The following is a 13,766-nucleotide window of genomic DNA, read 5'->3' as shown; positions in this document are numbered from 1 at the left end:
GTTTGAATGAGACAGATCTCTGAGACAATGGACTTCTCAAACCAATCCCTGTGCAAGTTATTTCCAACCTTATCAAAGTCACAAGGCACAAAAGATAGATAAAAACATCTCTGGGAAAAAATAAATATGTCAGAATCTCCTATACCTCAGATTCCTTGAAAACTCATGGTACGAGATGATCGACTGTCTGGTTGGTACAGCACAGGGAATAAAAACAGCTGAAAGAGGCAACATGCACCAGACAGACACGAACAGTATTTTCAGCTCCCAGCTGCAATTCTACAGCAATAGAAACTTACATAGGACACCCGTACTCGCCGGCGATGCACCAGCCCGCAGCACTGCATGAAGAGGGGGCAGAACGCAGTCAGCGTGTGGCTTCACCAAGCTGCACTGTGCCTTGTCTTCTCGTCACAGCCTCGGTCCATTTCTTCCCACCTTCTACTCCCAGGTAAGAGGCATGAGCAAATCGCTTAGCTTCTGCCTCCTAGGTAGTTTCTAAAAAAGCCACCGTTCCTGCAGGCATGCCAAAACTTTGTTCTCCCCTGCTTTGTCTTTTTTGGGGGGTAGGGGGCGTAATTTGAGATCTTCTTCAAGGGGGTTTCCTATTTGCAAAAATCTACAAGAAGTAGCATTAATTTTCCAGAAGTAAGTATTGCTAACACAGAGTTAGGACTGTCCAGATCATCAGAGTTTCTTGGTGACGCTTTTACAGTAGCCATTCTCAACTCGGGAGATTTTCAAACATCTGAGAATCTTGCATTTCACGACCCTGCAGTATTCTGCTTTTAAAAAGGAGGAGGCCTACTCCTGCTGCTGTTTATGTGACTGCTTCTTAGCACGCTGCTGCTCCTGCTTCCGCGGCTGCTCAGCTATGATTGCCTTCTTCACAATGCACAGGCTGACAGCAGCATCCTGGATTCACTGTTACCTCTGTAACGTTTTGGGCATATCTGATTTGCTACTTCTCCCTCCTCCCCTGACCCTGAAAAATGACTGAGTCTAGACTCAAATTCACTGTGGATTCCTAGGACTACAGAAACATCCTCCAAACCATCAGATGCTTTGTCCTGCAGTAGGTATTTCACATGAATTGTAAGGAGGATAGCCAGAGTGGCCTCAGGACCTGACTCGCTGAAGCACTGCGGCGCACGGCTGTTTGGTGCTCACTGACAAATATTCATTTTCTGGGTTAAAGCATGTTAAATAAACGTAACTCTGGAAGGCGAATTTGATCCGACTCAGACCTCATTAATTCATTAGATCACATACCACCTATGATTTAGATATAATAAACTACATAAGGCTGCCTTCCAAGTGTGAGAGCTCCCAAGTCAATATTCTTTGTAAGCTATTATTTAGCTCTTTCCCTAAAGACCCAGTTTTCAGGGACTGAGTTGATCCTAATATTCTCCCTAAAGACCCTGTGCATGTCACATATAAAAAGATGAATCATTAAGACATGTGGAGATTCAGCTGTTCATTTGTATGATATCAGCCATTCTAATACGCAATGATTCATAAAACACTTTAGTGTGTCATAGATATTGATCCAAATTTGCCCCCATGCCCAAGTCATTCCATATTCTGCTGAGACCTAAGACGGTATGTTAATGATTTCATGTCACGGATTAACCACCACTACGTTCTTTTGGTTCCTGGAAAAATAAAAGACAATTAATTCTCAACAATTTACCAGTATTTTCTCAAGGCTGTTTTGAGATAGGGTCTCACTCTACTACCCAAGCTGAAGTGCAGTGGTACAATCATGGCTCGCTGCAGCCTTGAACTCTTGATTGCCTTGCTCAGGCAATCCTCCCACCTCAGACTCCCAAGTAGCTAGGGTTGTAGGTGCATGGCACCAACCTGGTTAGTTTTTTGTTTTTTGTTTTTTTTTGAGACAGAGTCTCACTCTGTCACCCAGACTGGAGTGCAATGGCACAACCTCAGCTCACTGCAACCTCCACCTCCAGGGTTCAAGCAATTCTTGTGCCTCAGCCTCCTGAGTAGCTGGGACTGTAGGTGTGCACCACCATGTCTGGCTACTTTTTGTCTTTTTTTTTTTTTTTTTTTTTGGTAGAGATGGAGTTTCACCATGTTGGCCAGTTGGCCAGGCCGGTCTTGAACTCTTGGACTCAAGTGATCTGCCCATCTTGGCCTCCCAAAGTGTTGAGATTACAGGTGTAAGCCATAGTGCCCAGCCTAATTTTTAAAAATTTTTTATAGAGACAGGGGTCTCACTTTGTTGCTCAGACTGGTCTCAAACTCCTGGCTTCAGACCATTCTCCTGGCCAGCCTCCTGAAGTGCTAGGATTACAAGTGTGAGACACCATGCCTGGCCTTAAAATCTATGATTTAAAGCAACAGTTTTATATTGTTATTAATAGTCTAAGAGGTTGATAGAGCTGAAAAAAAATTCTGCCTTAATCTCCTTATTTAACTGATAAACCAGGTCCCAAAATGATTCCATGTTCTGTTTATCAGTAATATAAGCAATAGTATAATTTAAACCCTGTAACTTATACAATCTACATAGTCTGTGAAAATTCTATGGTCTTATCATATACCAGTCAATCCTTTGTGGATTTGAAGGTCCAAAAGGAAAATAACAGATAGTCTATAGATAGACAATAAGGACACTTTAGTGATTAAATCAGAAACCTAGAATAAAATGAAATTTCTGAATTACACTGCAAATTGGCTCTTGAAGTAAATCCTGGAAAAAAAAAATCCCTCACCATTTTCTGAACCATACATGATATATTTCTAGTAGGTAGGATTTCAATTTGATTTTTTAAAGAAACTTTAGTGAGAAGAACACTAAGTAATATAAAAGAACACATAATTCAAATTCAAGTTTTTTCTTTTTTTTTTTTCCTTTCTTTTTTTTTTTTTTTTTTTTTTTTGACACAGAGTTTCGCTCTTATCGCCCAGGCTGGAGTGCAGTAGCGGGATCTCGGCTCACTGCAACCTCCGCCTCCCAGGTTCAAGTGATTCTCCTGCCTCAGGCTCCCGAGTAGCTGGGATTACAGGTGCCCGCTACCAGCCTGGCTAATTTTTTATATTTTTAGTGGAGATGGGGTTTCACCACGGTAGGCAGGCTGGTCTCGAACTCCAGACCTTGTGATCTGCCCGCCTCAGCCTCCCAAAGTGCTGGGATTACAGGAGTGAGCCACCGAGTCTGGCCTCAAGTTTTTTCTTAAGGCCCCTTCATCACCTCCATCACCACACTTCTACTAGAATAACTGAATAAAGAATAAAAATTCAGCTTAAAGTTAGAATAAGATGAAAACACTGGGGAAACGATCTATCCCTTCTATGATTCTGAATTTGATTTGGAATTCACTTAACTTTTTATTAACTATGATATTTTTATATACAATATAAGAGAGATTCCCCCGTTCATTAGAGATTCCACCCACCTTGTCATTCAAGAATCCACAAAAGGATTCCAAGCACTAACTAATTTGATTCAGCAAACATTTATAGAGCACCTTCTGTTTGCTCAGTGCTGTGCTAAGGTGCTGGGGATATGAAATGAATAAAATACAATCCATGTATTCCTCTAGGCACTTATAACAACTGAGGAGGCTGGGTGCGGTGGCTCACACCTATAATCCCAGCACTTTGGGAGGCCCAGGTGGGCAGATCGCCTGAGGTCAGAAGTTTGAGACCAGCCTGACCAACATGACAAAACCTTGTCTCTACTAAAAATACAAAAATCTGCTGGGCATGGTGGCGCATGCCTGTAATCCCAGCTACTCAGGAGGCTGAGGAAGGAGAATCACTTGAACCTGAGAGGCAGAGGTTGCAGTGAGCCAAGATCACGCCACTGTACTCCAGCCTGGGTGACGGAGGGAGACTCTGTCTCAAAAAAACAGAGAAAAGAGAACACAGTATTTAAGAGCAAAGGGAACACCAAGGAAACAACTCCTAACCATCCCTGGAAGGAACAACAGAGCCTTCACAAAGATGAGGACACGGGCTAGCCTTGCAGAATGGATAGAATTGCATTCAGTGGAAAGTGGGCAGAGAAAGAATCCCAGGCAATGGGCAGAAAATGCAAAAACACAGAAAATTATGTACAGACTATACACAGAACAAATTGTGTTTCTATAGTGTATATGAAGAAGGGTATCTTCAGACAACAGGGATCTACCCCAAGTCCTCATTCCAAACTCAGTTCTCCCCCAGATTCAGTCTTTACCTATCTCTATATCCCTAGCACTCAGTACAGTGACTGAAACATAGTAGGTATCACAAAGATTCATAGTTGTCCCCTCCTGACCCATTCTTTACTTCAGTTACAGTAATAGAAATAGACATTGGCCGCTGGGCTAAGACTAATGCCCCAGCTTCTCTTGCAACGTGGATGGCCACAGGACTAGATTCTGGTCAATGGGCAGATGCAGAAATGGCATGTGCCAATACCCAAGTCATGTGTCATTGCTGAGAGCTGGGACAGCCATTTATAATGAGAAGAAAGCTGCACATTCAGGGGAACAGAGCGACAAGGCAGACCCAAATCCCTAGGACAGGGGAGCTGCAATATTGGCCCAATAGTGCTTACATTTGGACTGCACCAAGAAAGAGACATAACTCCTATATTGGCACTTTTGCTCTGATTTCAATTATAGATCCTAAACTTGTACTATTATTACTATTATTATTATTAATTTTTGAGACAGGGTCTCTGTCACCCAGGCTGGAGTGCATTGGTGCCATCTTAGCTCACTATAGCCTCAACCTCCTAGGCTCACGGTGATCCTCCCACCTCAGCCTCCCAAGTAGTAGTTGGGACTACAGGCATGTGCCAACATGCCCAGCTAATTTTTGTATTTTTTGTAGAAATGGGGTTTTGCCATGTTGCCCAGGCTGGTCTTGAACTCCTGAGCTCATGCAATCCGCCCACCTTGGCCTCTCAAAGTGCTGGGATTAGAGGCCTGAGCCACCACACCCGGCCTAAACATGTATTTTAAAAGCACCTCAAAGTGCTTCTGGAATGAATGATGAATTCACAGATCCAAGCCTGTGGAGGAGGAGGGGGAGTGGAAGAGAGGAATAAGAAAAGGCAAGGGTGGAGAGGAAAATCAGGATCTCAGGCTGGGACTACCTGGGTCCCATCAAAAGAGTTTAGATGCAGAAAAGAGTTTAGAATTGAACTGGTAGTACATATAGAATTATTGAAACTTTAAAATGTGAAAATATCTGTAGTTTTATTAGGAAGTAGAAAAAAAATTTCAGACTGTTGAGTCTGAAAATAACCTGGTCAATAGTTCAACTTCGGCAAGAAATTGAAAGGTTTTGAGCTTGTATACTTGTCTGTGATAACTGTTCATTTACTAAATAATCAAATAAAGTCAATAAAAACTAGTTGCTTGGCTCATGTAGCTACATTAAAAACCTAATGAACTGCTAAATTAGCTGTTTTGTTATAATATGAGATATCTTAAAAGCAAAATATTGAAAAGTGATACGAAGAGGCTCAATGACAAAAGTCAACAAATTAAAAATAATCAAAGATAAATGTAGATAATATTGATGGCAGATATATATTTTTTAATCCAAGGGATTTATTCCTGGAGAGTCATTTGAAAGTATGAGGATTGCTGTTTCTTTACTATTCACTGTCCATGTTACTATTAGTTAGGAGTGGCAAGAACAGAGTCAAAGTTAAACATCAGATGAAGTGCTTCCTCCAAGAAGATAACTCTTTGATAATAGGAAATGAAAGACCTAAAGAAGCCTTCTGTGGCAGAACTGAAGGTTTTGTGTCAGAGTTGACTCTGCTGAAGTGTTTCTGGCTTTTCTGTGGCTGTGATTTCAGGAAAGAAGGGTCCCTCCTCCGACAGACACTTGCTCATATCCTCATTAGACTCTCCCTTCATAGTACGTCTGCAACCATGAAGAGCCTAGTGTCCTTAAGTTGACCGAAAACTCTTTTGCTAATTTCAGTAAAAACAAAAAAAAGGACCAACTATCTCTATTCATCCGTCCGGCCAACAATATCAACTGAGGGCTGCTCACCAAGCGCGTGTCTCTGCTGGGCACCAGTAGGATGATGACAAGTAAAACAACTAAGGTCCTTGCCTTCAAGGAGCTTAAAATCCAGGGGGCAAGGCAATTTGAATCCAATAATCACATAAGCATATAATTATAAGCTAATAAGATATTTGCATGAAAGTACAGAATACTATGAAAATGTAGACCAGGTTGACATCTTCGAGAATTAGAAGGGTCAGAAAAGGTGTCTCTGGGGCACTGCTACCTGAGCTGAGGTTGAAGGGTGTGAAGGAGTTAACTAAATGCAGGGGAGATAAGGCAGGAAGAGGGAAGGTATTATTTACAAAGGTCCTTGTGGTAGAAAGGAGAAGGCTGAGTTTAAGCAGTTGGAGAATAAAGCGAGAGAAAGAGGAGAAGATGAGGTTAGGGAGGCAGGTGATACCAGGCAAGATCATGAGGGCCATGCTGGGGATCTTTTCTCTTTCTACAAAGAGCAGTGGGATTTCTTTCCCTCAAAAGGCGTGATCAGATTTGTACCATTTAAAATCCACTTTGGCAGTAGAGTTGAAGACAGATTGGAAGACAGCTAGAGAGAAGCCAGGGAGGCCAACTAGGAAGTAATTTTATCCAAGCAAAAGATGATGGTCTCGTGCTAAGGAGCTGAAGACGGGAGGTAAGGAAAATGAACGAATCTATTAGATATTGAGGAATTCAAGTAGGTAAGTGCAAATACAGAAAACAGAAAATGAAACCCAATGTAATACACACACATTCCCATGTTCTCTCATGCCTGAACATTTCCATGCATTTCTGAAGTTCAGTCTTTGGTAATCCAATCTGTGATAAACCTTTATTTTCATGTCAGTGCCAGTTTGCTTCTATTTCTTGGTCCAGTCCTCATTTCTCTTCTTAGGGTCGTGAACAAAATCCTTATCTGGCTGCTTGCAGCTTCCACCGAATTCCACTTCTGTAGCCACCAAACTGCACACTCTATTTCATTCCAGCTTCTACAGAACTGAAAACCTTTCTCTAGTTTTCCTTTATTTCTCACCAAAGTGTCTGGGTTCTCTTTTGACCTGCTGGATTTTTTTTTTTTTTGGTTTTTGTTTTGTTTTGTTTTCCAGACCAATAATCTATCATTTTTTTCTCAATAATGAGAGTGGCAACATTTGTTTATTTACCACCTATATGCAGATAGCAGGAGAAGTAAATAAGATAACGAAAAGCAATGTAATTAGGGAAGAAGTCATACTTTTGAAATTACTAGTAATCATGGAATGCACACTAAACCTCAATGATAAATTTAAAATATATTTTGTGTTATTGAGGTAGACTACACTTAGCACACTCAAGATTGTCAGAACAAGCTTGCGTAACCCTAATAAATCCCAGTTTTCTGATAGCCCAGTCACACTTAAAGGAATACAATGTAGCAACGAAAACTTGAAAATCAAATGCCAATCTTTAATTGCATAGCTCGAAGAATGTAACACAGGATCCTATAACCCACAGCAACACTTCTCAAACATCCTTTTTCCTTTCCTCCCTGATTCTCTCATAACCAAAGCCATTTGAGGACCTATACTTTCTAGCACAAACAAAAACATCAAAAATGGACTCTCCCAGGTACAGAGCTTCCTGACACTCTCTCTCCCTCAACCTACATCCTTCAGCTTTGTATGAGGTAAATTTGCTTAGTTTCTGTGCTTTTAAAAATTTTCTTTACATTTGCCCTATTGTACTCATCATTCAGATTCTAAACAAGAAGAGCCAGGAAACAAAAACCTGATTCCTTTTATTTTGTATCTTCAGTCAATTTTCTTCATGCCCAAACTTCAGGTTTCATGCTCCAGAGTGGAGGGCAATGATAGAACATTATTAGATGGGGATGGAAGGAGAAGTGCTGAGCAGAGAAAAGTAAAATTCTCTTGATTACAGGGAGTGGAGGAAATGAGGATGGAGAGGGGAAAAGGCGAGGCATATTCACGTCTTAAATTTTCCACACTCTCAGAGAATCCATTTGACCCGTTCATTTCATTCATTGTAGATCTAAGAAAATGCAACATGTATATAAGAAAGAAAATGGTAGCTTTTTGGTGGCAAAAGACAAGAAAGGCTATTCATAGTGTAACATTTCATGAACAAATCTAGGATGATAATAGGATAAAATATTTGCCAGCAGCAATTTTGATTTCCTCTTTGTTTGGAAAGACCACGAAAGAGAAACATACTTTTCTCTGAAGTTGCCATAAAATACTCCTGATAGATTTTAGAATTCTATGATGTACCTAATAAACTGTATATATTTTTATTAAAATTCATATTTATCATAAATATTGCTGTGTACTCAGCCCCACCAGTATCTAACTTACCTTACTATGCAATTCATTTAAAAACTGGACTGTTTGTAACTTTTTAAAAACCCAAGGACTCAAGCAAAGAGGTAAAAAGAGTTGCACGGACTCCTGCTAAGTTCCAGTCACTATTCTAAACACATCACGAGCTCATCCTCTGATTCTCATGACAACTCCATGAGCCCTTCATCTCCATTCCATAAATGAAGAGATTGGGGCACTGTGAAGTCAGGTAAGTCACTCAAGGCAATGGCAGAGTCAGGACTTCTATCCAGATGTTTGACTCTTGAGCCCATGGCTTTAAACCTCTTCCTACCTTCTCTTTGAAAGGTGAAAATTAATTTTATAAGCTGACCTTGGAGGATCACATAATGGTTAATTAATTAACCAATCCAGTCATACAACAGACGCTTTTCCACCCGAGCCATCCTCTATCTACCTTTCAGGGGTTCCCCTTCTAGCAGTTTCCCAAATCACCTTTCTGCAAAAACATTCCCACCTTGTACTTTTTCCTTCCCCTTTCTTGCAAAGTCTGAAATTTTACCAATTGGAAAATTCATTTCGTGCCACAAATATCTTCTTATAAAAATTAAACCTCTCTTAAATATAAGCTCTATGACAAATTATTTAAAACCATATTTCACTTACCTATAGCTGCGTATCTATCTATTCCTCACCTTGTTTCAGAAATAATTAAAGGCAATTTACAAGGATAAATTTTAAAAGGACGTTTAAATAACATAAAAGAGGGGTTTTTAAAAAAAAAAAAAGCAAAGCAAAGATGGCAATACAAAATGCAGAAACCAGGCTCGAAATGCATCCCATAATAATGGAAGTACTTCCTACTATGAGCCATAGATCTGGCTGTAAGCTTTCGAGCAGCCAACTCAAAAAGGGAAACTCGGTCGGTTATGTAATTTACCATCCATAAGCTTAAAATAAACCAAATGCTCAGAAGAACGACTCTGTTTGGCACTAACACCAGACACCGATTTCTCCTGGAGGCCCCATAAAAAGGAACATTGTGTAAACTTATGAACAGCATTCCTTCCGGTAAATGCCACAGTGGGTTCTGAAAAGCTGTTTCTTAGACTGACGGTCAGGGAAAGCTAAAGGTTTCCCACCATAGCAACATTCAGTAAAATAATCTGGACAGAGAGAAAGGAAAATAGGTTAGATAAGATAATTAACTCCTTATAGATTTGGCTTGAACCAAGAATAACAACAAAAACAAAGATAAAAAACATGAACATGTATTTACTGATACAGGCACCCAGTGAGCATTATTCCTTTAATCCTCTTATCAATTATGAAGAAGACTATTACTCTTTCTCCCTGATATGGTTTGGCTCTGTGTCCCCACTCAAGTCTCATGTTGAATTGTAATTCCCCCAGGGGAGGGACCTGATGGGAGGTGATTGGACCATGGGGGCAGATTTCCCCCTTGCTGTTCTTGTGTTAGTGAGTTCTCACGAGATCTGATGGTTTAAAAGCATGTAGCACTTCCCTCTGTGCTCTGTCTCCCATTCCACCATGGTAAGATGTGGTTGCTTCCCCTTCACCCATCCGCCATGATTGTAAGTTTCCTGATAGCTTCTCAGCCATGTCTCCTGTACAGCCTGTGGAACTGTAAGTCAATTAAACCTCTTTTCTTCATAAGTTACCCAGTCTCAGGTAGTTCTTTACAGCAGTGTGAGAACGGATTAATACAGTGGGTTACAAATGAGGAAACAGACTTAAGAGTTGAGTCCAGGCATGGTGGCCCATGCCTGTAATTCCAGCCCTTTAGGAGGCTGAGGCAGGTGGATCACCTGGGGTCAAGAGTTCGAGACCAGCCTGGCCAACATGGTGAAACCCCATCTCTACTAAAAATACAAAAACTGGCTTGGCGTTGTGGCAGGCCCTTGAGACCCCAGCTACTCAGGAGGCTGAGGCAGGATAATCACTTGAACCCAGGAGGTGGAGATTGCAGTGAGCTGAGATTATGCCATTGCATTCCAACCTGGGCAAGAGAGTGAGACTCCATCTCAAAAAAAGAAAAAAGAAAAAAGAGTTGAGAGACTTGCTTAAGGCTACGAAATTCATACGCAGCAGAAATAGGATTTGAACCCAGATTTGTTGAACTGTAAAAATCTAGCTCCCAATCAGAGTTTTAGACAGTGAATGGATTGTGTCTACTAAACAATCCCACTGAGTATTGTTTCTCATCAATGAGTGTCAGATAAATATTTGATGGCAATGACCTTAAGACTATTCAACACAGATGCATATGATTTACCAATAAAGCTGGAAGTAATAAAAGACGAAGACACTTAGGGGAAGACCATTCACTTTAGCTTGCAGCTGTAGTTAAAGCAAATGGCTTTTCCTCTGAACACCTAACTACCAATGAGAAGTTCCAGAGACTGGGGAGAAGAGGATGTAGGTAGCTCTGGTGCATGGACACTTCAGGAGTAAGACCAGACCTGGGAGGGAGTTGGAGGATAAACCTGCACAGTATTGGATATTTTGGGTGAGGACTTAAGAAAGTAGAGATGAGGAAACGGAAATGGAGGAAGTCAGAGATGGATCTTGTCTCATTCAAAAGCAATTTGCGTTGGTGTTGATTCTAATACTAGGCTGTATGGTGGTCGTAGGTATCTAGATATCCTAAATCTTAAATATTTAATTTTCCAAAAATAAAAGACACCTGTCCATAGTCATAGGTGGCTTAGGCGCCCTCTACATTTAGAATAGACAACTTTCAAAAAAAGAGATAAAATTGAGGGTAGGCAGACCTCCTTGACCTCTTAGAAAGATGAATTTTGAGCAGAACAAAGAGAATAAAGTGAAGGACCCAGACAACATGGCAGAAGAAAAGTCCAGGCAAATGCCCTAAGGCAGGAACACACTTCACCCACAGAAAGGACAGTAAGAAGGTGCCTGTGGATGAAGCCCACTGAGTGGCCAGATCATGTAAGTTCACCAAGTTACAACAAGGACTGCATTTTCTTCTAATTGGGAGCAAAGCCACATGGCAGAAGAAAAGTCCAGGCAAATGCCCTAAGGCAGGAACACACTTCACCCACAGAAAGGACAGTAAGAAGGTGCCTGTGGATGAAGCCCACTGAGTGGCCAGATCATGTAAGTTCACCAAGTTACAACAAGGACTGCATTTTCTTCTAATTGGGAGCAAAGCCATTGGAGGACTTTAAAAAGGACACCTAGCTTGATTTATATCTCAGAAGTAGCATTCTGCCTGCTGTGTGGAGACTGCCAAGGGCTAATGAGGAAGCACAGAGATTATTTTTTAGACTATTGCAATAGTTCAGATCAGAGAGAAGGGCTTGGTCTAAGGTGTTCATGGGAGGACATCTTGAGAAGTGGTAGGATTTTGGATATATTTTAAAGTCCAGGGTGACAGAATTGACCTATAGATTGATGTCTTATTGGAGAGAAAGAAAGAATCCAAGACTGAGTCCAGCTGGAAGCTGGAAGGGGGAGATGGGGCTGAGCAACCATTCACATGGTTGCTCCATTGCCTAAAAAGAAAAACATTTAGGGAGATGCAGGCTCAGAGGAGAAAACGAAAAATACTTTGCAGGGATATTAATTTTGAGAAGTCTATAGGACATCAATGTGGAGCAGTCAAGTAGGCAATTTTGTATGTAACCCCAGGGTCCAGAAGGGCGGTGTGAGTACAGAAATAAACTTGGAAGGTGGCATATAGATGGTCTTGAGAACCACGAGCTTTTGGGAAATTCCCTTGAGAAATTTCCCAAGAAAGAGGAGTTGACAACTGATTCCTGGAGCATCTCGCCCATTAGAGGTGACATCAAGTAAGATGAAGACTGAGAACCGATCATCAGATCTGGTCAGGTAGAGGCCACTGGTGATAGCACCTCAAGTGAAGTCATTGGAGGGACTGGGTCAAGAGTCTGAAATGAGTTCAATAAAGAGAGGGAGGTGAACAGTTTGTTATAGTGGGTGGACACACGCTTTTCAAGGAGATTTTCTTTAGCAGAGGGTAGAAATATTAAAACAAAGCTGCAAAGAGATGCAGGAATAAGGCATTATTTTTCTTGGAATAGGAGGTATTACAGGAAAGGAAAAACAAAATACTCTTCAACGGAGATCATAGATAATTGTAGGAACAAAGTCCTTGGTTGGGCCAAGGGGCTGGAACTCCACGTATGAGCAGAGTGGTTGGCTCAGATAGACTCTTAGTTGGTTCACTCACTGTCGAAGGAAGGAAGCAGAGGATTTGGGTACTAGTGGGTGGATTTAATGGTAGCAGTAGTGGGAAGGTCTTTTTAGAGAGTTGCTATTTTCTCAGATAAAATTAGGAGAAAGATCATTAACCAAGAATGAGGAGAAGGGAGAAATTGTTGCAGATTTGAGGACAAGGAAGGTGTGAAAGAGACCTCTCAAGGGTGGGTGAGTGGACTGGTCAGGAAAACAGAATCAACAGGTAGAACTGAGTGCAGATGGATATTTGTGGTCATGAACTTCCAGGAAAATAGTCCCCAGAGTCGTCTTTTCCCCCCACTATGTTTGTCTGCTGAAATTCAAGGGCAGAGTGAATGACAGTCAGATTTAGCCTGATGTCAGATTTCCCAGGAGAATAAGACAGGGAGAGAGGAACAGAGAGTTGAGAATGTCTGCCTCCATCACGGGAACTCAGATAAGGAAGGAAATGAGGATCTGAGGAGAGGAGGTGATGGGCTTTCAAAAGATGTTGGTTACAAAGATATAAAATTACAGGACAGAACAAGAGGAAAGCTTCTCAGAGAGTGATATCGGATATGTCAAATGAGATCATAGACATTCTCTTTTGAGATATGTTTAAAAGAAGCTCATCTTTCCTAATATTGAATTAGCTATGAGCTACATAGTGACAAAGAAATGTATGAGGAAAATCTCAATTTTTCTTTTCCTGTTGGATATAGTTGATAACACTATAAGAATGACAGATGCAACAGAAAAAGTTCTTCTCAAATATAAGATCGGAAATGGTAGAACTTGGGGAGATTCATATGATTTATGAAAAAATACTTCAAAAAATGTATTTGCCCAATTACTTTTTAATTATTAGACCACAGAAGTATTCTATGATTCTTACTTATGAATCAGACACTTACCAAAGGCAAATTAATTGAACTATGAATTTTCAATTTTTGAAAGATCCAACTCATTATGTTTGATACTAACAGTATGTTCTTTACTTCCTCATAAAGAACAGTCCATTTGGGTCCTAACATCAGTTTAATTAGCTTGGAAAAGTGGGGCTTTTCTACTGAATTTGAAGGCTAAAGTTTGTGGACTTCAATTTCTCTTTTCTGAATTGCTAGATACTGTGGTCTGAATCTTTGCGTTCCCCTAAAAATTTGTATGTTGCAACCTCATCACCAATGTGATGGAATTGGGAGG

General features: G+C 40.8%; 1 protein-coding gene across 8 annotated transcripts in view; it reads right to left on the bottom strand.

Annotated features, from left to right (window-relative positions):
- The window catches only part of CACNB2 (calcium voltage-gated channel auxiliary subunit beta 2), a 398,973-nt gene that overhangs the window by 277,146 nt on the left and 108,061 nt on the right, over positions 1–13,766 (bottom strand). Inside the window, exon 1 of one of the 8 annotated variants that reach the window (XM_008002425.3) lies at positions 300–2,070. The exons of 6 other annotated variants lie outside the window; for them this stretch is intronic. In XM_008002425.3, the coding sequence (XP_008000616.1) occupies positions 300–347 (48 nt within the window). In that variant the 5' untranslated portion in view covers positions 348–2,070. Of the gene's footprint in view, positions 1–299; positions 2,071–13,766 lie in introns of those variants that run through there. One more of the 8 variants, XM_008002429.3, reaches the window with a different exon arrangement.

Source organism: Chlorocebus sabaeus, chromosome 9 (genome assembly GCF_047675955.1).
Source record: "Chlorocebus sabaeus isolate Y175 chromosome 9, mChlSab1.0.hap1, whole genome shotgun sequence".
NCBI lineage: Eukaryota > Metazoa > Chordata > Mammalia > Primates > Cercopithecidae > Chlorocebus > Chlorocebus sabaeus.
The sequence above is the reverse complement of the archived record's forward strand: the minus strand, read 5'-3'. Positions and strand labels throughout refer to the sequence as shown.